This window comes from Citrus clementina, unplaced genomic scaffold (genome assembly GCF_000493195.1).
Source record: "Citrus clementina cultivar Clemenules unplaced genomic scaffold, Citrus_clementina_v1.0 scaffold_5, whole genome shotgun sequence".
NCBI lineage: Eukaryota > Viridiplantae > Streptophyta > Magnoliopsida > Sapindales > Rutaceae > Citrus > Citrus x clementina.
The window spans coordinates 38,486,762-38,509,530 of record NW_006262201.1 but is presented as its reverse complement, the minus strand read 5'-3'; the positions used below and the strand labels follow the sequence as shown (position 1 = coordinate 38,509,530).

The window sequence follows — 22,769 nt, the reverse complement described above, 5'->3', positions numbered from 1 at the left end:
GACTATTTAGTATATTAAGAAAAATTGATATTATTTTGTCACAACTTTGTTCTGGTTATAACGTCGATTGTTTAACTAGTTTTCTTAGGATATATGTTAAGAAATTGTAGAAATCAAAAAATAGAAATGAACGAACACATTTAATGCCCAAACCAAACACGTTAGATTTTGCTTTGCTTTTTTATATGGTAGTCGTTAAGTTACATAATCATGTAACTTATATCAACACAACATTTACTACCACTAATACACATTTGATTTTTGTTATTTATGTTTTTATGTTAGTTGTAGCAAGTGTTGGATTGATGTAAGTTACATGATTATGTAACTTAATAAGCACCCGTATGTACTATGATTTTCCATTTTTTTTTTCTATTTTGTATTTCAAATAAGTAAACACTTAATTTGACCTTTACGAACATGTGATGACTCTAAATTAGGGATGGCAAAATCCAGGTCCGGGTCCGGGTTCAACCCGGAAAAATTCGGGTTTTCGGATTCAGGGTTTTGAACCTGGATCAATGAATCAATATTAATTTTTAAAATTCTAAAAATAAAAAATTAATACATTTCTAAACAATAACACATCTAGACTAATAAATAAAATTAATTAAAAAATAATATTAAAATTAGATATCCGGGTCCGGGTTCCCGATGTCCAGGTTAACCTAAATTCGGATCTAGACCCGAATATATCAAGGTTATTAAAATTTATTCCGGATCCGAATTTTTTTATATTCCAATACGGGTTCAACCCGGCCCGAATTATCTGGATTCGTCCGAATCCGGATTATTTTGCAATCCCTACTCTAAATACTGAAGGGGCATCCTCTTCGTTTTTCTATTTTTTCCTTGTTATTAAAATGCCAAATTTATACAGAAGTCAAAGCGGAAAATGTTGGATATTTTGGAAGTCTAGTGAATGGGCGGCTGAGATGGTTCGGCCACTGAACATTGAATAATCCTCGATCACCGTCCAACTCCAACTCCAACTCCATGGCACAACCTGCGCATCAAGGGGTAATTTTTAAAAACCTCCCCTGAGGTTTTGGCTTGTTGCAAGTAGATGGCGAGAATTGATTTATTTGTAAAAAATCTCCTACCGTCAGTTAAGTTTAACATTGACCGTTAGTTGACCGTGCAAAGACAATATTACCCTTAACAATAGTTTATAAACGAAAATAACTAAAAAAAAACCAAAATTATTGGTGCAAAAAGCACAAACCCTATTTTTTGATAATTTTATCCTTGTCAATTCTAAAAATTTATAATATCATAGTTAAAGATTATGACTATTTTATTTTTAAATTTTTAATTTTATCTTTCTTGTAGGAATTTTAAGGAAATATCAATAATTTAAAGAGGATTTTTTAATTTTTTATTTTTAATTTTTTTATAGAAACTTTAAGAAAATATCAATAATTTAAAAAGTGTAAAATAGCTAATAATTTTGATTTTTTTTTAGTTATTTTTGTTTATAAACTATTGTTAAGGGTAATATTGTCTTTGCACGGTCAACTAACGGTCAATGTTAAACTTAACTGACGGTAGGGAGTTTTTTACAAATAAATCAATTTTCGCCATCTACTTGCAACAAGCCCAAACCTCAGGGGATGTTTTTAAAAATTACCCGCGCATCAAGATGGCATGGGTCCCACAACTATGCAACTAATAGAGCACCATCAACCTACGTGGTTATTCACCTACCGAATCAACAAAATACAAAGGGGCCCGTACTTCAATAAAAATTCTCCAGATTTTGAGGGGTGATTTTGTCATTTCAAGGTGGGTTCTCATCTCTCGAAAGTCGAAAGCGAAGAAAGATCACAGACTCGGGTTTTTTACAGTTGTAAATACCATCACTTCCTTTTTTCTATTATTTTTAATTAATTTATGAAAATTTAAAAAAAAAAAAGAGTGTCACGAAACGTCGCCGTAGCACGATTTCTTAAAAAGTGTTAACTGAAAAGTGCTGGACTGATTTGACCCGGAATCGAATCATAGGTCCCCGGGCTTTGATACTTTTTGTTAGCTTCTGCCTTCTTGCGCCTGCGCGTTGCGTTCCCTTTACTAGCAAGTTTTAATTATGACACGCAACCAAGTTTAAGGAGCGTCGATTGAACTTAAAACATCGTCTTTCATACTGACCAACAAAACAATTTAAAAAGAAAAATTGAAAAAAAAAAAACAATTAAGAAACGTCGCCAGTGAATTCAATGGAACCAATCGGTTAGGTACTTGATTACTATCCAAGTAGGCAATTGAACATACTCCCCGTTAAACAATCTTTGATGAGATAACTCTATTCCTCAGTGGCAATTGCGAAGTTGGAGGCAACCACACGACGTTACTATTTTTCTACCCATTTCATATTTTTTAACTCGTATATATAACATTTAGTTATAATCCTTGTAACAACTATTGCGATCTAATAGCTATAACCATTTGCTTAACATTGAAGACGTTTCGAACTATTAAATGAAACTAATTTCAATATGAGTAACCATGATATTGGTGAATGTAAAATATAAAATCTATATTTTGAGTGATGTAGTATATTTGTGACACTCTTTGATGAGTGTTATAAATTCACTCATTGATAATGGGATAAAAAAAAGATTAAACAATTAAAAATAAGTTTATTCGATCCATATCATCATGGTGATTATGAATGTAAAATTCTTCTTATATCATATTCAAAATTTTAGATCTTGTTAGCATGGAGATTAAGGGTGCGTTTGGGATTAAGGTTGGACAGCTGTAGCTTAAAAGCTACAGCACTAAAGTGTTTGGTAAATACTAACTGCTGTAGTTTTTAAGCTACGTTGATATGCTTTTTCACTTGTATAATATAAAATTTATTATATCTTTAATAATTTTATCAAAATTATTATTTGAAATTTATATTTACTATATATTATTAACTTTTGTTTCATAATTACAAATTTTTTTTTCACAGCAGCTGTAGCTTAAAAGCTATAGCATCTCAATCCCAAACGCACCCTAAATTGCCGCACTATAAGGTGAATGTGATAAATAACAAATGTCATGTTAATATAACATTATATAAGAATTATTTACTATTTTAAATGGTGCGTGGAATATTATCCCGCACGATACTACGTTTGTTTTATTGTTTTTTAAAATTTTATTAGTGTTTTGTGGGCGCACATTAATTAACAATAAGAGTTAAATCAGTTCCCATAAGATTAATAATATATATGCCTAGTAGCGATGGAAAACCAATTTTATGTTGTATCAATGGATAGAACTATGGAGAGCAATTGCCGGCACGGCCCACCAATTGTCGGCCCATAAGGGCTCGTGGGCCGGCACGACACGGCTCACCAATTTGGTGGGCCGTGCCGTGCCGTGCCCACATTTTTTTCAGTTGAGCCCGGCACGGCCCACGGCACGAGCCCTCTCGTGCCGTGCCGTGGGCCGTGCCCAAAAAAAGCCCACCAACTTTTTTATTTTTTTTGCGTGCTTAAAAAAGCCCACGTGCCTGACATGCTTTTTTAAGCCCACCAACATAATAATAATAATAATAATATTCAAAATCATAATCATATTAATTTTTATTAAGAGAGCAATTAACATTTTTCTTGTGTATAAAATGAAAAATATTTCATTCACAAATGAAACATATCTCTATTAAATATTAATTAAGTTATGATTTAATATTAATATGAAAAATATTTTATTATTAATTTTGTAAAAAAAATTATTTTTTATTTATAATATATAAATTTATGATATTTATAATCTTATTTATTAAAATCATGATATTTAGTTATTTACTTATTCATTTAATAAATTATAAACGTAAATAAATAATTAAATAAATATCATAAATAAAATTAAATAACATTATTCATTTAATAAATATCATAAATAAAATTATGATATTTATAATTTTATTTATTAAAATCATGATATTTACTTATTCATTTAATAAATTATAAACAGAAAAGATTAGAATATTTATTTAAACTAAGATTTAATGATTTAAATTAATTTTTAAAAGTCTATGCTAAAAAATATATTAAAACATTTAATTTCAAGATATTGTACTTTAATTTCATAACATTTTATATTTACTTTTTGTTAAAAAAATTTACTTAGATATATTTTGGCCCACGTGCTATTAATGGCTCACGGGCCGCGTGCTAGCCCATTAATGAACCGTGCTTATTACGTGCTTTTTCGCGTGCCGTACTTTGGCCCATTTCTTATCGTGCCGTGCTTTAAGGCCTGCGTGCCTAAAATTCTAAGCCCGGCACGGCCCACGTGCGTGCCGTACCGTGCCTCGTGCCTCACCGAAACGTGCTCGTGCCGTGCCGTGCCGTACGGACACGTGCCGTGCCCGTGCCGTGCCACGTGCCGCCCGGCCCATTGGACAACCACTTGGCAGGTGATATCATCAATTTCTCATGTTTTCTATATCATTAAACAAAATATATGAAAAAAATGGTATTAAGAAAATAAAAAATGCAAATCGGATACAGAAGATCCAAAACATTTCAAATCGAGCCATCCCTAGATTTTATGCTAAGAAGGATGAGTTCGAAAGTAATGGTCTTATCACCACATCTCTCAAAAGATAGAGACCACGCGACTCTTGTTCCACCAACGTACTACATTCTCCTTGGTTGACTCTAAAATCCAGACTCAACCCTGCGCACTAAACGGCACCATATCTTCGGACTCGCGTGCTTCCCGGCTCACCCACCCCAACCCCGGCCCAGACTGGGTTCAGACTCCCCTCGGTTCTTCTAAGTGCCACGTCATCCCTTGTGAGGGCCGTTTTAGTCATTTCATCAACAATAACCAGTTAACCTCAAAGCAGACGCAAGTACAAAAATAACCCTCTAACGCGCCTCCTCCTCCTAAACGACAACATTACGTTCACAGACTTTTCAGACCAAAAGAACAAGTACAAGTCACAACATTGCGCAATCAGAGCTCTTCCCCAATAATAATAAGGTCATTCGGTACATATTTAAATGATCCTTTCTCTATTCTAAAAATAATTTTAGGGTTTAATAAAAAATTTCGATGATGTTATTATATTTACAAACTACTTTCATAAAACGACAGTGTTACGTTAACATAAAAGAGAAAAAAGAAAAAAAATTCACAGTTAGAATATGTACATTGCCTATATTGGACTTGATTTATCATATGTTATTGATTCTTATATTTTTGGTGTCTGCCGATTTTATTATTTATTATTAATGTGCTAGTTTTGATAAATGTTTTTTAATAATACTATGTTAGTCATATAACAATTCAATAATAATTAAATTAGAAAGTATAATAAAAATATTATTATTGTCATAGTATAATACTCACAATAATGGTGCATCAATGTCAACTTAATCAGTTTGAATTTCGTCGACAATAGAGTTGATGAGGATTCATTAGAATTCAAATTTATGAAATTTAGAAAAGGAAAAACTATCATAAAATAAGAACTGCGAAAAATTTTAAAAGAGGCTATTTCCTTGCATCCAGACAGGGGCTTTAACCTTTTAGAAAACTCAGAAAATTAAAGAGAGAAAAGTAGAAACAGCAGTAACTGCTGATGCTGAAATAATTTTTGTAATATTAAATTAAAATAATAATGGCTGCTTTGGAAATGTCTATTCATATTTCTTGTCAATCTCAGGCGATTTCCTCCTACTTTTCGTTTTTTTAATTTTCTTTTATTTTATCATCTTTGACTCCCTCCGTACTTTTTATTTTTTATTTTTTAACTCACAAGACAGGAGAAGAGACTCTGCCTCCGGTTTTTTTTCTCTATCTCTCTCTCCGGTTCCTGCGGTTCTCTTACGTTAGACTAGAACTCGTCCGCCGGCGAGTAAAACCGCAGCTCACTGAAGACCTCTAGATCTGTGAAAGCTAGTAGTTAGCGTATTTCAGCGGAGCAGAGAGAAAAAGAAAGAAGGAGGTGTTGAAGTGTTGATGGTGAAATCGCACGGCGGAGAAAGAAGAGCCGTTAGCTGTGTATATGATGAACGGTGGTTTTGTGAGGGATCGAAGAGGGAGGTGGCGCTTTGGTGAATCTCTCACATGGAATGGCAGATCTTGTTAGCTACGGAAATGCCGACCGTGATATTGAGCAGGTCTCCTCATCATTTTTGACATTTCTTCGACATTTTTCTTCTATTTTTCAAAATTCTGTTTTTTCTCTCTCTCTTTTTTTAAACTAAAAATAATTTTTTTCATCGACACTGTTGTTACGTTTATTCGAAACCGAAATTATAAAGTTTAATAATGAGTTTGAGTATTCTAATAATAGAATAAAATTTAAAGCGTCTATCGTATTTCTACATTACAAGTATGATAATGATTTTTATTTTTGGAGCTAATTTTGTGAAGTAACTTACAAATAGATATTTCTCAAAGTTTGGTTTTTAATTTATGTATATTAACTATCTTGATAAGTTCACGTGATATGCTTTGTGATACTTCATGATATCTATCGAATGTCACTGTGCATTTTTGATCTAGAGAAATTACCCGCGACCATTTCTTGTTAACGTAAGGTTTGTAAACGATCCTGCTGGTTTTTGCAGGCATTAATTGCTTTGAAGAAGGGTGCTCAGCTTCTCAAATATGGTCGTAAGGGAAAGCCTAAGTTTTATCCGTTTAGACTTTCTAATGTAAGTTTTGTATCTTAAAGCCTTCAATTTGATTGCTTTGAGATGCTAATGCTACAATTTCCATTTGGAGATAGGCTTACGTTTTATGCCAAAATTTGCTGAATAATGAAGGGTTTGTGTGGAAATTTATGACTGAAAACTTATTAATTCTCATTAAGCTAGGAGCAATAAAGTTCATAATCATCTCGCCAGCTTTGAAAATCAGAACAACTGGCTTTTCAATAAGTTCTGATCCTTTGGTTCCACAATCTTAACAATTAATAGAAAGTTTGGACTAAAATTTAGACCACCAGTTGGTGATAACTGAGAAGATTTCTAGTTATGATTATTCTTATTGGTTGCATTCATGAATGTTTATTTAGTGCGCTACTTTTTGTTGTAGTTGTACTTAGTGAGCCTTTTCCTTCCATGCTGTTCTGGTTTTATTCTATGACTTATTATTTCTTGTATAATCACAGGATGAAACATCTTTGATCTGGATATCAAGTGGTGGAGAAAGAAGTTTGAAGTTAGCCTCTGTCTCCAAAATTATTCCTGGACAAAGAACTGTGAGATTTCTCTACTTCAATAGTTGATTTTCCTGTTATTTAGCATATCCAAAATTATGTAATTAATGGTTTTAGGCGTTAAATTTCCAAAACATCCATCCTAATTCTCTTGATATGCTATCAGGCTGTTTTCCAACGGTACCTTTGCCCTGAAAAGGATTATCTATCTTTTTCCCTCATATACAACAACGGAAAGAGGTCACTTGATCTGGTTGGTGATCAAATTCTATTCACAAATATATGATCACTTTATCTTTGTTCTTCCCTAGTTTTCTTCTTCTATTACCTGTTTAACTGTAAACATGATGTTTGTTGCTTTCAGATTTGCAAGGACAAAGTTGAGGCGGAGGTGTGGATTGCAGGTCTCAAAGCATTAATATCCTCTGGCCAGGGTGGTCGCTCCAAAATTGATGGTTGGAATGATGGAGGTCTCTACCTTGAGGTAATTTTACCCGTCTGGGGCTTCTAGTGGTTGATTTCTTATTGTGTTTTTCTCCAGCCCATAATCATCTTCCCAGGTACTTGATTATGAGAATAACGCTTGTATTTGTACAGCTGATCACTTGTTTTAATATCTTTATCTAACTGGTGAAGTATATCATATTTTGTTAATGTGTTAGTGAATGGTGATTTTTCTCTTCGTGCTCTGAGTTTTATCAATGTTAGAATACTTAACTGGATAATTTTTATTGTTGTTTTCTTGTTGTAAGATATGTTACGTACTGGGTCTGATATGCATATTTATGGTCAATTAAATCCAGGATAGCAGAGACTTAACATCAAATAGTGCAAGCGACAGTTCTGTGAGTCTTACACGAGATATTAGCTCACCAGAGGTTTCTGTCAGTTTGAACCACCCTATTTCTTCTCCTACGAGTTTTCAGACTGAGGGTTCTATCTCTGTAAATTCTGAAAGATCACATGTAGCATCAGACAACACAAATATGCAAGTAAAAGGATCCGGTTCAGATGTTTTTAGAGTTAGTGTTTCTAGTGCCCCCAGCACTTCAAGTCATGGTTCTGCTCCGGATGATTGTGATGCTTTAGGTGATGTGTACATATGGGGTGAAGTCATATGTGATAATGTTGTTAAGGCTGGGGCTGATAAGAATGTTAATTACTTAGGCACTAGAGCAGATGTGCTTCTTCCCAGGCCATTGGAATCGAATGTAGTTTTGGATGTACATCATATAGCCTGTGGGGTCAGACATGCTGCCTTAGTGACTAGACAGGGAGAAGTTTTTACATGGGGTGAAGAGTCTGGAGGAAGACTTGGCCATGGCGTCGGGAAGGATATTGTTCAACCTCATCTTCTTGAATCTTTGACAATGACTAGTGTTGATTTTGTTACCTGTGGAGAGTTTCACACCTGTGCTGTTACGATGGCTGGGGAGCTTTATACATGGGGAGATGGCACGCATAATGCAGGGCTTCTTGGACATGGTACCGATGTCAGCCACTGGATACCCAAGAGAATCTCAGGACCTCTTGAGGGACTTCAAGTTGCATCTGTAACTTGTGGTCCATGGCATACAGCCTTGATAACATCGACAGGCCAGCTCTTTACGTTTGGTGATGGAACATTTGGTGTCTTAGGCCATGGTGACAGGAAAAATGTTTCATATCCAAGAGAAGTAGAATCCCTCTCTGGGTTGAGGACAATTGCCGTCGCTTGTGGGGTGTGGCATACGGCTGCTGTTGTGGAGGTTATTGTTACACAGTCTAGTGCAAGTGTTTCATCAGGAAAGTTGTTTACTTGGGGTGATGGAGACAAAAACCGTCTTGGACATGGAGACAAGGAACCTCGACTTAAACCCACTTGTGTGCCAGCATTAATTGATTATAATTTTCACAAAGTTGCGTGTGGCCATAGTTTAACTGTTGGCCTGACCACATCTGGTCATGTTTTTACAATGGGAAGTACTGTATATGGTCAACTTGGGAATCCGAATGCTGATGGAAAATTACCATGCTTGGTTGAAGATAAGCTTGCTGGGGAATCTGTTGAAGAAATTGCCTGCGGTGCTTATCATGTTGCAGTCTTGACATCCCGGAATGAAGTATATACATGGGGTAAGGGTGCTAATGGAAGGCTGGGCCACGGAGATGTTGAAGATCGGAAAACACCAGCTTTAGTTGAGGCTTTGAAGGATAGACATGTAAAGTATATTGCTTGTGGTTCAAATTATTCTGCAGCTATCTGTCTTCATAAGTGGGTATCTAGTGCTGAGCAGTTGCAGTGCTCAGCATGTAGACAGGCTTTTGGGTTTACTCGGAAGAGACATAATTGCTATAATTGTGGACTTGTGCACTGCCATTCCTGCAGTTCTAGAAAGGCATTAAGAGCAGCATTGGCTCCCAATCCTGGAAAACCATATCGAGTGTGTGATTGCTGTTTTGCGAAACTGAACAAAGTATCAGAAGCAAGTAACAGGAGGAATTCTCTGCCTCGCCTTTCAGGTGAAAACAAGGACAGGTTAGACAAGTCTGATCTTAAGTTGTCAAAGTCAGCAATGCCTTCCAATGTGGATTTGATTAAGCAGTTAGACTGTAAAGCAGCAAAACAGGGAAAGAAAGCTGATGCATTCTCCCTTGTTCGCTCCTCTCAAGCACCCTCTTTGTTGCAGCTTAAAGATGTTGTGCTGACTACTGCTGCTGATCTGCGACGAACTACTCCTAAACCAATTCTTGCTCCATCTGGAGTAAGCTCCAGGTCCGTGTCTCCTTTCTCAAGGAGACCCAGCCCACCGCGATCTGCTACACCTGTTCCTACTACATCAGGACTTTCCTTTTCAAAAAGTATAACTGATAGTTTGAAGAAGACTAATGAACTTCTGAATCAAGAGGTGCTTAAGTTGCGAGCTCAGGTATATTATCTTAAGTTTTTCAATCTTTGTACGTACTTGGGGTTTGCTTGTGAACATTAAAAGTTTCAAATGGACTACCTTAATCTCATTGGATATAAATGTGATGTAGGTTGAGAGCCTGAGACAGAGATGTGAGTTCCAAGAATTAGAGCTTCAGAAATCAACGAAGAAAGCTCAAGAAGCTATGGCTGTCGCTGCAGAGGAATCTTCAAAAGCTAAAGCGGCAAAAGATGTTATTAAGTCACTGACTGCTCAGGTTAGTATGTTTATGTGGTCCAAATTCATAAATCATTGGGTACTGGGACTACTTTATTTTGTTTTATTTTCTACATCATTCTTGATCATCTCTTAGTGCTTGCTATATCTTCTTTTTCTTTGACCGCCATGTGGTAGCAGATATGCTATGGGTCTCACCCATTGGTTATGAAGAACTTGAAATTTGGAATCAAACTTCACAATCCTTATAAACACAAAATTCTCAATTTAGGTTCTTTCTTTGTTTAATTTTCCCATTGGAAATAAAAGATTCTTACAATGTTGTACTGATTATTCCCCTGTATCAACACAGCTTAAGGATATGGCTGAGAGGTTGCCACCTGGGGTTTATGATCCTGAGAACATGAGGCCAGCCTATATACCAAATGGCTTGGAAACAAATGGTGTGCATTATTCAGACATGAATGGAGAGGGCCATTCAAGATCTGATTCAGTTAGCAGCTCTATCCTGGCCTTTCCTACGGGAGTTGACTCTGTTTCGAATAATGGAACTGGTGGCCTTTCGCAATTTCTCAGGGAAACTACTGGGGCCAGTGGGAGAGATGATCAGCCAGTTATTAGGCTGCCAAATGGTAGTGTTGGTGTTCTTGCAAATAGCAGCTGTGTGTCAGAGTCTTCAGAAGGCAAGGAATCCATGCCTTTACAAGACAGCGAGAATGGGACGAGGCCTAGGAGTCCTGCATTGTCTGTCAGCAGTCATCAAGTTGAGGCTGAGTGGATTGAACAGTATGAGCCTGGTGTGTATATAACCCTCGTGGCCCTGCGTGATGGAACCAGAGATCTCAAAAGAGTGCGCTTTAGGTAGGTTATTGGGTTTTTCATTTTTATTATTATTATTATTATTTCATTTTGAGTTACAAATTGACGTGTAATAATTCTAATATGACTTCTGCAGCCGGAGAAGATTTGGTGAGCATCAGGCAGAGACATGGTGGTCAGAAAACCGTGAAAAGGTGTATGAAAGATATAACGTTCGTGGATTGGATAAATCATCAGCTTCTGGCCAGGCTGCCCGAAGACCAGAGGGAACCCTCTCACCGACTTCCCAAACCTAGCAAACTGATAGAGCCGTAGAGGGAGGGAGAGGGCCAAAGTGGACCCGGTTTCAGAAGCCAAGCCAAAACCCTTTTCTTTTTTTTCTCCCCTCTTCCATTTTTTGACTCCCTCCTGCTTCCCTTCCAATTTCTTTTCACTCTTTAATTTATCTCTTTTTTTTTTTTCATAATTTAATTTCTGGGTACCTGCCCTTTATATATCTGTTGTATTGTAGTGTATATATAAAATCGTCAAATCCTCGATCACCTGAGCAAAAAAGTTTTTAGTTACTATCTTTCACCATCCCTGCAATTCTTTAACCGTTTTACACTCTGACCTTTAAAACTTAAAACTTGTCCAATATTTGTTTACTAATATGACGGCAAATTAATCTGTGAGACTCAAAAAGGGAAGGGACGAAGCAAAAACTGTATCTAAAGTCTCAAATCACATCCTTGAATTTAGTTAGCACACTTTTGGGATGTTCGAATTCAATACGACACTTTTTGGGATGTTTGAATTCAGTTTGAGCATAAAAATCCAAATAGCACCAAATGCCTAGCCGCTTTGTTCCGTTCAACAAATAGCGCCTAATGGCTTGCCGCTTAGATCCGTTCAATAAATAGCACCAAATGCGATTAAAAAGGAGAAGAAAGAGATGTTTCAGAGGAAAATTTGATCTCTACCTAATGATAAGTAGACGTCAAAGCACAAGAAAAGCTCTAATTGTCAGCTCAGCAAAATTGACATCAAAAGATTCAAAAACAAGAAAACCTCATGTCATGATAGCTACATTTACAGCCTATAGTTCAGAAATAGAAGCAACACAGGTATATTATAGTTTTTTTTTTTATCTTTTTATTATATGAATTTAATTATACTTTAAACAACAGTTATTTTAGTCTCCGATTAAAAAAAAAAAAAGAAAACAATAATTTTAGTCAACCCACAACAAACCACAAAGCTCTGCTGCATCGTAAAATTTCTATGGACGATCATAAATATCATTAGAAAGTATGAACGCACTAAGGATATTTCTCCCCATTGAAATCTGAAGTTCAACTTCTTTAACGACTTTTGAACTCATGGTCATTTGGTGGTTAGCTTTGTCTTTGAGAATTAGTGACCTCTCATCATGGCCTAACATGCTTTTCAATGCATGATTACCAATAACAAAAAGCAAACATTATCCTCTTTTAACCCATTCTCCACTGGTTTCTTTAACCTGTATTTACACTGTAATACAACTTGGCCATGAACCATGAATCTATTCAACATTAACAAAACAAATGAATCCATCATAACTTATCCAAAAAAGGAAAAAAAAAACGAAAAGTGGATCTAAAATAATGACCAATAAGGTAATTTTTTTAAAGTGGAAATATGAAAACAAAGGAGCACTATGAGGACGAATACAGTGTTGGTAGTCTAGTGTATAGGACAGGGGTGAGGGAACAAAGTCCCGTATAAGATCTTATTTCATCAATTATAATATCAGATCAAATCAAATCAGAACATGAAGATCACGTCATCCTTACATAATTAGACTTTTTATGTATAGTCACCCCTATCAAAATGTTTATTGTCTTGCACGCTTCCTGACTCGGAGCAGTAACACACAATATCTGAAGTCTTGATGATCACATTCACATGACTTCCAATCAGACAATCACCAAATAAAAGAAGGGGGGAAATTTTTTTTTAAAAAAAAAAACCCGTAAATTCTCTCATAATATATGAAAATATTGGTAATTAGTTATATATTAGAAATTTAGAATTTTATCTTTCGGAGTGATTTATCGAGAATGAAGAACCAGTTTCAAGATTCAAATACACACACACACACACACACACACAAAAACTTTCGCACGTTAGCTAGAAGATAATATATAAATATATATGTATTATAATTTTCTTTTATACAAAATGGTATTGTCTCAATCCGAAAACTAGAAACTATCCATTGCACTAAAAAAAGATCGTGTGCAATGCTTGGTAGTTCATAGTGAAAACTGATCATCAGCTATATATTCCTTCCATCAGAGGAGAGGATTACAATTTACACACAACATACAATGAACAGCTTCTAATTAGAATAATCCTTCTAATGATCAGAAAGAAGCCATCAAAAAGTATCTACGTGCCAAACCGTGACCCCCATCAGTGTGCGACTGTTGGACGAGTGAAAATAAAGAAGAGAGTGAGTTGGTGGGATGATCTTGAGCAGTGATCATCATGGAGAGCTCTGCGAGCTTTGCAAGCCTATGCTGTTGTGTTCCTTGGAAGGACCAGAAGGTGGGATTGGGAATGATTTAGGTAAGAAACCTAGGATTGTACGTGGTGAATAATGCTGCTGATGAGACCTGGGCTGCTTCATATTGAAAACTTGAGTGTAGGATCTTGTGCAGTGAGTGTGCCCAACCGAAAACATGAGCAGCAAAAGCAGCCACAGCAGCAGAATCAGATGCTTTTTACCCATTTTAAGAAAGCAAGAAAAAGTAGAAGAAAACCCAGAAGAGAGAAAGAGGGAGTGGAGCTGAAGCTAAATAGTTTCTTGAAAGAAATGTAAAAGAGCTAGGGTTTGCTTGTGAAGGAAGAAAGTGTCAATATGATTGAGATGAAAAACCGACGAGGAAATGTGGGGAAAGAGATGGTGAAATAAATGCTGGGAATGTCGTTGTTGTTGTTAAATAGGAGAAATATTAAATAAGGTGTTTGAGCGGGTCCTGAGGAGGAGTGTCTTTTGATTTTGAGTAAGAAGAATCGGTGTGCGATGCCGATATTATCACACACAAGGCCGAAAGGCATTCTGTTAATGCGAAAGAAAAACTAGAAAGTTTAAAGAAATAAAATTAAAGGGGAAGGATTTGAAGAAAAAGAGGTGAGATTGTGTATTGGGGTTAGGTGAGACAGTGGGGTCGTATAGAATTTAATGGCCGACTAGGGAACTGAAACTGTTTTGTATAAGTCCCACAACATGGCAACTTGTCCCTTTGCTGTGCTTACTGATGATATATATATATATACACATATATATATAGCCAAAAAGATTGCTAGCAGCAACCTCGCCCTTTTTATGATCAACAACATATTATGTACATAACATAACCCAATTTCGTTAAGTGTTCTGTTGAGGACACTGAAGTTTTTGGTTAATCATACGGGCAGAGTCCATCGGACGATAGTATCGCCAACATTTTGTCCACTAATTTTTTATAATTATAATTATTTTGGTCATAACATCAACCATGGGTGTGGTGGTGCCATTGTTGTTTTCTTCGCCCTAGTGCAGAGCACATCCCTGAATTAAAGGAATGCATTCCTGCCTATCCGCACGTTCGAGTTGTGAGCAAAGCAAATCATTTCCTCTTTGTCCTCGATCTTCATTCTTATATGTATACTATACGCTTCATCATTCCACTTTTTGGGCAATTATTCAATCATCTCACCTCATAGGTATTATCAACATATTTCTCAAGAATGTATCTCGCAAAAGAGATTAATATAAAGTTTTATTGAAATTAATTGATTACATTTGCTAGCTAATCTAAAAAAAAAAAAATCGGATAAATCAAATGTTCAAAGAAAAAGGAAAGGGAGGCAACGTACGTAAGGAAAAAAAAAATGTTTATTGACTGTGATGGCATCGGCATTGGCATTGGCATTTGCAGGAGCAGGGGGGTGTGGTGGTTGTGGTTAAGTTTTGGAAATTAATGGACACTTGGATAAATGTTGATGGGGGACCGCATGTTATGTAACGTAACAGCGTAGACAAGCGTAGACATAGAATGAATGACCCCACGTGTTGTTTGAGGTGATAGCATAGACTCTGGACAGGCCTTAGAGGGACACTTCGATTGATGGACGGATGGATGGATGGATGAATTTTTGATATTTGAGTCTTGGTGAGGTAAGTGCAGCAGAGCAATTAATGTTCGTGTGAAACAAAAGAACGTATGTATCGCAAAGTATTCATGTGCCGAAGCAAAGCATTGTGCGAGTCGATGAAGATGAAGGAACACTTTGAAATATATTTTGTTCAAAGCAAAATCTGATGATGTTAGATCGTGGGTTTGGTTCTGTGAAAGCAACGGGGGATCATCACTCAAAGAGGAAAATGTTTCTTCACTCAAAATCTGATCTCTAAGCTTGGGATGTAATTAATAAATCTATTTTCAAATCATAATAAGAATTGCTTCCAAGTATGATGCATGCTCATGCTTCATGTACATGACATATCTGGCAGGGGCAAAAGTGGTTGTAATTACCGTGTTCATCAAAGAGTTGTTTGTACTTGTAATACTGTAACGGACACCAGCCATACCGCTTAACGTGTTTTTTCTTTGGGTTAGTTTGGGTTCAGTAGCTCTCGGTCTAATCGAGAGTGATTGCACCGGGGGGAGAGGGGGGGAACTGTTCTGTTCTCGCGACTTTTGACTCATTCAACGAGCCCATGTCAGAGATGGGCCATTAGCGGCCGACTTCTAACTTGAATCAATTACGGGTCCAACTAATCTTAAGGTGATGGATAGGTAGCATGGATCATGCATTAATGCTGCTTCGAACACCGATTCTTCGTCCCTAGTAATTAAAATAATGTGCATCATATTTTTAAGTCAAATACACAACACTCCTCGCATGATAAACAATATCGATGAGAACAGATCAGGTACGACCGCGGCCTGTTGGGGGCCACGGTGGTTGCTGTTGTTGGACTTTCAGCAAGCACTGCTCGTTATTCAAAGTCCCAAGCTCACACAATTTTTTATTTTTAAATAGTGTTTGTGCCGAGACTTTTGTGTTTGTGACTTCAGAAAGGATCGATGACCTTAACAACTTCTGATTATAAACAAATACCAATAATACTATAGAAAATGTGATTACCGACTCACAAGTCACACATTATTTAATTGATGGGTTTCGTTGAATAATGCTGGGGTGGTTGATGCTCCCTTGTTTTGGTCACACGGAGAAATTTGATGCTTCAAACATAATCATGCTTGGGGTTGATTAAGAGAAATCTCAAGTCTTAGCCCATTTTGAACTGACCCATATTTTGGTTTGTTCTGGTCCGTCGGGTTCTAGAAAATTGTGCCAGCATGTGCCAGCATATGATGCATCAATGCTCACAACTTGAGAAAATCAAATAAAATGTGGTATGAAATTCAAGAGGATTTGAGATGGACATACAAATCACCGGTTACTTATTTCAACTTTCAATCCTAATTCGGAAAATTTTCTTTAAGTAGCGGGTTTTTGACAAATTCCTCTCTTGATCATGGTCAAAGCCAATTTCACTACATAACAACGGTTAGAAAAGGAAACCTAATCTCGAAGGGGGCCCGTCAAAACGACCAGAGAAGAGAGCGTTTTTCATGGATTACGCCGACAAAACTTCCAAAAATTCAAATCTTGTAGTCGCAGTCGTAAGTCACCCTTTTTGATTTCTCGCTGGTTCCGTCCCACACGTTTGCCACCCTTGCTCGATTCCAGTTGTTGCCGAAGACCGGGTAAAATAAGATTTTTAAAAAGGGACGTTATCATGGGTACCCCTCGTTTTGGTCTAATATCCGCAATGCATCAAAAGTTTTAAAATTAGCCTCGTGTTCACTTCAAGTTTCAGAATCAACTACCGAAGCCTCCATTACTAAATGTTCTTAAATTGGATGTCTGATGGATAACAATAGATATACCGTTTGGTTTAATTATATTTCTCTCTCCTTATAACATTTGATAAGATACAAATTTTGGATTAAATTACAAGTCTTGATCATTCTCTAAATAAAATAGAAGCTTTTTAGATTGTAAAACTTCAAAATAAAATTGTGACAAAATGGGTGTAAAAAATTGACAATATTCATTTAGTTAGTTATTGGGTTCAGACTATTATATTATTTTTTTCAATTCAAATTTTTTTCATTTTTTCACCCATTTTTTACTATTTTTTCTTCCTCTTTCTTATTTCATTGCTTGACCAACTCCTTGCATGCTCAAGAACAACTCATGATTGGCCACTTGCCACTCATAGAGCACTGTTGCAACCTCCTAAATAAGATTATTTTCATTTTAACTTATTTGAGTTTGTTGAAAATTAAAAATTCGTTATTGAACCAAGTGTCTTTAAAAATAATTTCGGATCTAAACTTTTATATTTCATTTTATGTATATGAATATGCTATTTCTTACAGTTTTTTTTTAATTCAATTATGGTAGTTGGATAATTGTTTAAGAATCAAAATTGGTAGCCTTTTTCATTTTTTAATTGTTACAATTTACAAATAAATTATAAGATGAGGTCTATTGAAAATCTAACTATATCCACTTATAATACAACTACTACAAAAATCAATGGAGAATAGTTCAAAAATATGCTCTCACTAGTCAAACGGGTGCCCTTGATGTTGCCAAGGATACAAGCCCGTTATTGGACTACAAGCCCAATAATTTAGGCTTTTCAATTAAAATTAACAAGAATCTAAATCTTATTGGTGGGGGTGTCAGAGACTAATTTCATAATTGGAAGGAACTCATGATATTTAGTCAAACCTACGGGAGCACTTGAAAATACCTATTACCTAATTAAAAAAATAAAAATAAAAATTTGACCGACGGTCAGAACGACGTCACCTTTAGCCTTGACTCCTTCCTCTTCAAAACTCCTTCCCCCTAGCACTCCATCGTCTCAACTCGCTCTCTAGTAGTCTAGTTCTCTCTCTGAAATCATCTGTTTCTATCTGTAGAGAAGCCAAACCCAAACAAAGAATTAAAAGAGAAAAAAAATGGTGAGACAAGAACTTTACATAGCAGTACCGAATTTATTCCGGTGCCCGATTTCCTTGGACGTAATGAAGTCTCCGGTGAGTCTCTGCACAGGTGTCACCTACGATCGCTCCAGCATCCAGCACTGGCTCGAATCCGGCCACGACACTTGCCCCGCCACCATGCAAATCCTGTCCACTAAGGAATTCGTTCCGAACCTCACTCTCCACCGTCTCATTGCTCACTGGTCTCACCAATTGACGGTGCCGGAGCAGGAGGTTAGAGTTTGGATCGAAAAGATCAAAAGTGAGAACGAGAGTGAAAATAGTTGCGTTGATTATCTGGTCAAAGTCGCAAAGTTTGCGACGGGTTGTGAAGCGAATCGGAGGTTTTTGGCGAGTTATGGCGGTTTTGTGGAAGCTGTTTTTGGCGTTTTGAATAGAAAACGACGCTCGGAAATTGCCGTTTTGGAGTCGGCTGTAAGGGTTTTGAACTTGATTGTGAATGAAAATGGAGTCAAAGAGAAATTGAATCGTTTGATTCTCAAAACTTATAATTGCTTACCTTTATTTCTCGAAATTCTCCGAGAAGGAAACTTGGATTCAAAGATCGGATCGATTAAGATACTAGATTCGATTTCACTCGACAACGAATCGAAACGCAGAGTTTTGGAAACAGAGAACCTCCTCTCCGCACTGTTCGATTACCTCAAGCTAGCAGAGGATCAAGCTCTAAACGACGCCATTTTATCAATCTTGATCACTTTGTCAGTCTATCGTTCGGTCAAAGCTCAGCTCGTCGAACTCGGAATGGTTCAAATCCTCACAAGAATTCTCTCCGATTCGAGGACACAAATCCTGACTGTGGAAAAGTCAATAAAAATGTTATCGATAGTTGCCACGTGTAGCGAGGGGCGCTTGGCGTTGAGCGAAGAAGCGAGTTGCGCGGGAAGAGTGGTGGAGAGAGTGATGAAGGTGGGCAAAACGGCGAGGGAGGATGCGGTGGTGGTGATATGGAGCATGTGTTGCGTGTACAAAGATGCGAGGGTGAAAGAGGCCGTGGTCAACAGCAATGGGTTGACCAAACTGCTGCTTGTGATGCAGAGCGAAAATGAAGGGATTGTGAGGAAAATGTGCGGAGATTTGGTTAAGGTTTTGGGCAAGGCCTCTGGATTGGGGAATTATCAAACCAAGACTGCTCATATTATGCCATATTGATGTCATGAACGATGATTGATTTTGTATTTTGATCCAATTGTATATGGAGGAAGAGATTTTTATTATTAACATTGATTGACATAGATGAACATATTATGTACACCGCCGGAGCAAAGAGCACAATTGCTTGTGATTAAAATGATTCTTTTGTATTATCTTATCCATATGATTGAATTTGAAGCTTTCGATATCCTCGACTTCTAGTCATACCATTTTTTTTAGAATTAAAAGTAAACGAGAAAATACGTCTGGTTATATCTTCACTTCATGTTCTTGTTTACATTAAAATGCAGACCAAGCGGAACTAAATGATAAATTTGACAGGCAGCCGGGCAAATGCTAAGTTACAGCCGGCTGTAATTTATTATTCTTACAAGAAGAGTAAGTTACAGTTAACTGCAACTTGGATCCAGGCAGCAGATGCAAATGTACATATTGTCGTATCCAGTCATTGTCATTCACAGGCACTGTTTTCCTCTGTGCAAAACCAAAACGACACGCCGTTTTATACTTCTACTCTATCCAAAGAGGATGAAAAACGACACCGTTTTGGCCCCTCCATTTGGGCGACAAAAGGGCCAGAGAAAGCAGATGCACTGAAGATACAGCCATGGAATCAAGACTCTCTGCATCTCTGGGACTCCCATCTCCAGACCCAAATCACTATCCACTTCTCTCAGAATCCACTTCCCTCTTCACACACTTGAGCACAAATCTCTTATCAGCACAAAGCCACAAACCCTTTAAAAATGACGCCAAATTTGCCTCGACTTCGCTCTCCACTGAATCCCAAACCAAATTCCAACCATCCAATTGGCTCAAACCCGCTTCGAGAAATAGTCCCAAGATTCACTCTCTAATAAAGAGCCTCTCTGTTTTCGAGCGCGCCCTTATTGGCGCAGCCGCTGGCGGCATTGCTGGTGCGTTCACGTATGTGTGCCTTTACCCGCTTGATACAATCAAGACCAAGCTGCAAACAAAAGGTGCTTCCAAAATGTACTCCAGCACATTTGATGCTATCTTTAAAACCTTTCAAACGAAGGGGATTCTAGGGTTTTACAGCGGTGTTTCGGCGGTTCTTGTGGGTTCTACTGCCTCTTCAGCTATTTATTTTGGGACTTGTGAGTTTGGGAAATCGTTTTTGTCAAAATTGGAGATATACCCATCTGTGCTCATCCCTCCTACTGCTGGTGCTATGGGCAATATTGTGTCGTCAGCAATAATGGTGCCTAAGGAGTTGATTACTCAAAGGATGCAAGCTGGTGCAAAGGGTAGATCTTGGGAGGTTTTGTTGAAGATTTTGGAGGTAGATGGAATTTTGGGGCTTTATGCTGGGTATTCTGCTACATTGTTAAGGAATTTGCCTGCTGGTGTGTTGAGTTATTCGTCTTTTGAGTACTTAAAAGCTGCGGTATTGAGTAGGACTAAGAATGCAAATTTGAAGCCGATTGAGAGTGTGTGTTGTGGTGCATTGGCTGGTGCTATATCGGCTTCTATTACTACACCACTTGATGTGGTGAAAACTAGGCTGATGACTCAGGTTCATGGAGAGGCGGTGAATAAGATCGCTGCTGTGATGTACACTGGGGTTACAGCGACTGTGAAGCAGATTTTGAAGGAGGAGGGATGGGTTGGATTGACAAGAGGAATGGCACCTAGAGTTGTTCATAGTGCTTGCTTTTCGGCTATAGGATACTTTGCATTTGAAACTGCTAGGCTTACAATCATGCATCAGTATTTGAAGAAGAAGGAATTGGCTGAAATGGATGCTGCTCCTGCTTGATTTGGTGGCTGTGGTTGAGTCTCAAATACCATACTTTATGTTCTTGGTGGTATCTTCAGTCTCTTCTTTGTTTACATTTTTGTTTTCCCCTAGAAAGCATAATTTAGTTATTGTATTAATAGACTTTGGTAGTGCTTTTTATCTTGTAATTGCTTTTATCTTTTCTGATTTGAGGTTTTTTCCCTCAGCACGAACAAGTTAAGAAAATATGATAGAATATCTATGTTACCAAAGCTTGACAAGTGGAAATGTTGAATAATATTGCTCTTCTTTTTCTTGTATACCATCCTAAGTCCTAACTAGTCTTAGGCATAGAATACTAATTCGGCAATGCCAATGGTGCATTAATTCAACGGGTGAATAACACTTTTGAGATGCGATGTTTCAGATTAACTAATGTTACAATTTTTCTCTGTGCAACTTTTATCTATGCTAACCAGTCATAAGGTAAGAATAAGTGTGTTCTAGTTCTTAACCCTCATCTGTCAAATGTGGTTGTGTTGGTGAATGAGTTTTACAGAGGAAACACTATGGTCCATGTGGTTCTAGGTCATTTGTTTAGTGTACACTGTTGGCAAATTATTTATGCTGTTGTTGCATGGACATTATGCTACAATTTTCCAGGATATAAGACTCTGCTTGAGTTTGCTGTTAAGATAGCTGTTTTGTTTTTGGCAAAGGTGGCGTAATTTTGGACTTTCTTGTAGCTCTTAAACTATTAGATACAAGAGTTCTCAAATGCCAGAATAGGTATAAATTACTCTAAACCTTTAATAGGATCATGTACAGGCAAAAGTGTTATGGGTGGAGATGAAAACATTGCTTATCTTAGTGCTTTCTTAGAAATCCGTTGGAACTGCATAGCTTATTATTATGTTTGTTTACTTAAAAAGCATAAATGGGAAAAAGAAGCTTCCATGTGTGATCCATGAATTTGGCCTAAAATTTTCAAGGCATCGAACAAAACGATGTTTAGGTATCTGGGTTTTTGGGAACTGACAAATTAAAGCGGCTCTCTATCCATTGTTGTCGGTAAATCAAAGATGGATCAGAGCTAGAAGCTCTACCTACAAAATACTCGGTTCTTTTTACATGCTCAATGTAATAAATGCTATTTAAACATAAAGGGCAGTGAATTGCTGGTTGCTCTGTGTCTGCACAATTTCTGGTTATAGAAGTTGACTATCTGCTAGAATAAAGATCTATGTTAGGCATTTGTCAATTTATTTGCTGGGCTAAACTTTTCTTTTAGAATGACGCAGCGGCGGGGTCCCACATCATAGAAACTATCTTCCCTCTGCTGTTCAAACTTTCTGTGGAGTTAGATAGCTCTTGTTGCAGAACATTCTGCTGCGATTAGTACCCATGAGCTGAAGTATGGTTTACCGCATGATATTTTTTCTATGACGATAAAGTCATTACGCAATCGTTTTTGCTCTATTAGTTTCTACAGCACAGATGCTTAAATGTGATAAATATGGATAATCTTTTTCCTCTTTCTTCCTGAAACTAATATGAATGAATGATGGATAGAGACATAGAGTCTTTTTTTGCCAACGATTTACTGACTAAAAAACCTCTCCATTAGGGTCTAAAAATTTTCAGAGCATATTGTG

The 22,769-nt window shown here is 37.0% G+C and overlaps 3 protein-coding genes across 3 annotated transcripts; all 3 read left to right on the top strand.

The window, feature by feature from the left end:
• Positions 1 to 5,531: 5,531 nt before the first annotated feature.
• Positions 5,532 to 11,660, top strand: LOC18043183 (PH, RCC1 and FYVE domains-containing protein 1). Its single transcript, XM_006434369.2, has 9 exons — positions 5,532 to 6,128; positions 6,582 to 6,668; positions 7,127 to 7,216; positions 7,341 to 7,427; positions 7,539 to 7,658; positions 7,978 to 10,083; positions 10,193 to 10,339; positions 10,652 to 11,160; positions 11,255 to 11,660. The coding sequence occupies exons 1-9, from the start codon at positions 6,081 to 6,083 to the stop codon at positions 11,412 to 11,414; spliced, it is 3,354 nt and encodes a 1,117-aa protein (XP_006434432.1). The 5' UTR covers positions 5,532 to 6,080; the 3' UTR covers positions 11,415 to 11,660.
• Positions 11,661 to 18,028: 6,368 nt separating this feature from the next.
• LOC18041017 (U-box domain-containing protein 29) lies at positions 18,029 to 19,560 on the top strand. Its single transcript, XM_006434367.2, has one exon. The coding sequence runs from the start codon at positions 18,174 to 18,176 to the stop codon at positions 19,368 to 19,370; it is 1,197 nt and encodes a 398-aa protein (XP_006434430.1). The 5' UTR covers positions 18,029 to 18,173; the 3' UTR covers positions 19,371 to 19,560.
• A 177-nt stretch (positions 19,561 to 19,737) lies between these two features.
• LOC18041016 (protein MITOFERRINLIKE 1, chloroplastic) lies at positions 19,738 to 21,434 on the top strand. The gene has a single exon (XM_006434366.2). It carries the CDS (start codon positions 19,981 to 19,983, stop codon positions 21,151 to 21,153), a length of 1,173 nt encoding a protein of 390 aa, XP_006434429.1. The 5' UTR covers positions 19,738 to 19,980; the 3' UTR covers positions 21,154 to 21,434.
• Positions 21,435 to 22,769: the final 1,335 nt, after the last annotated feature.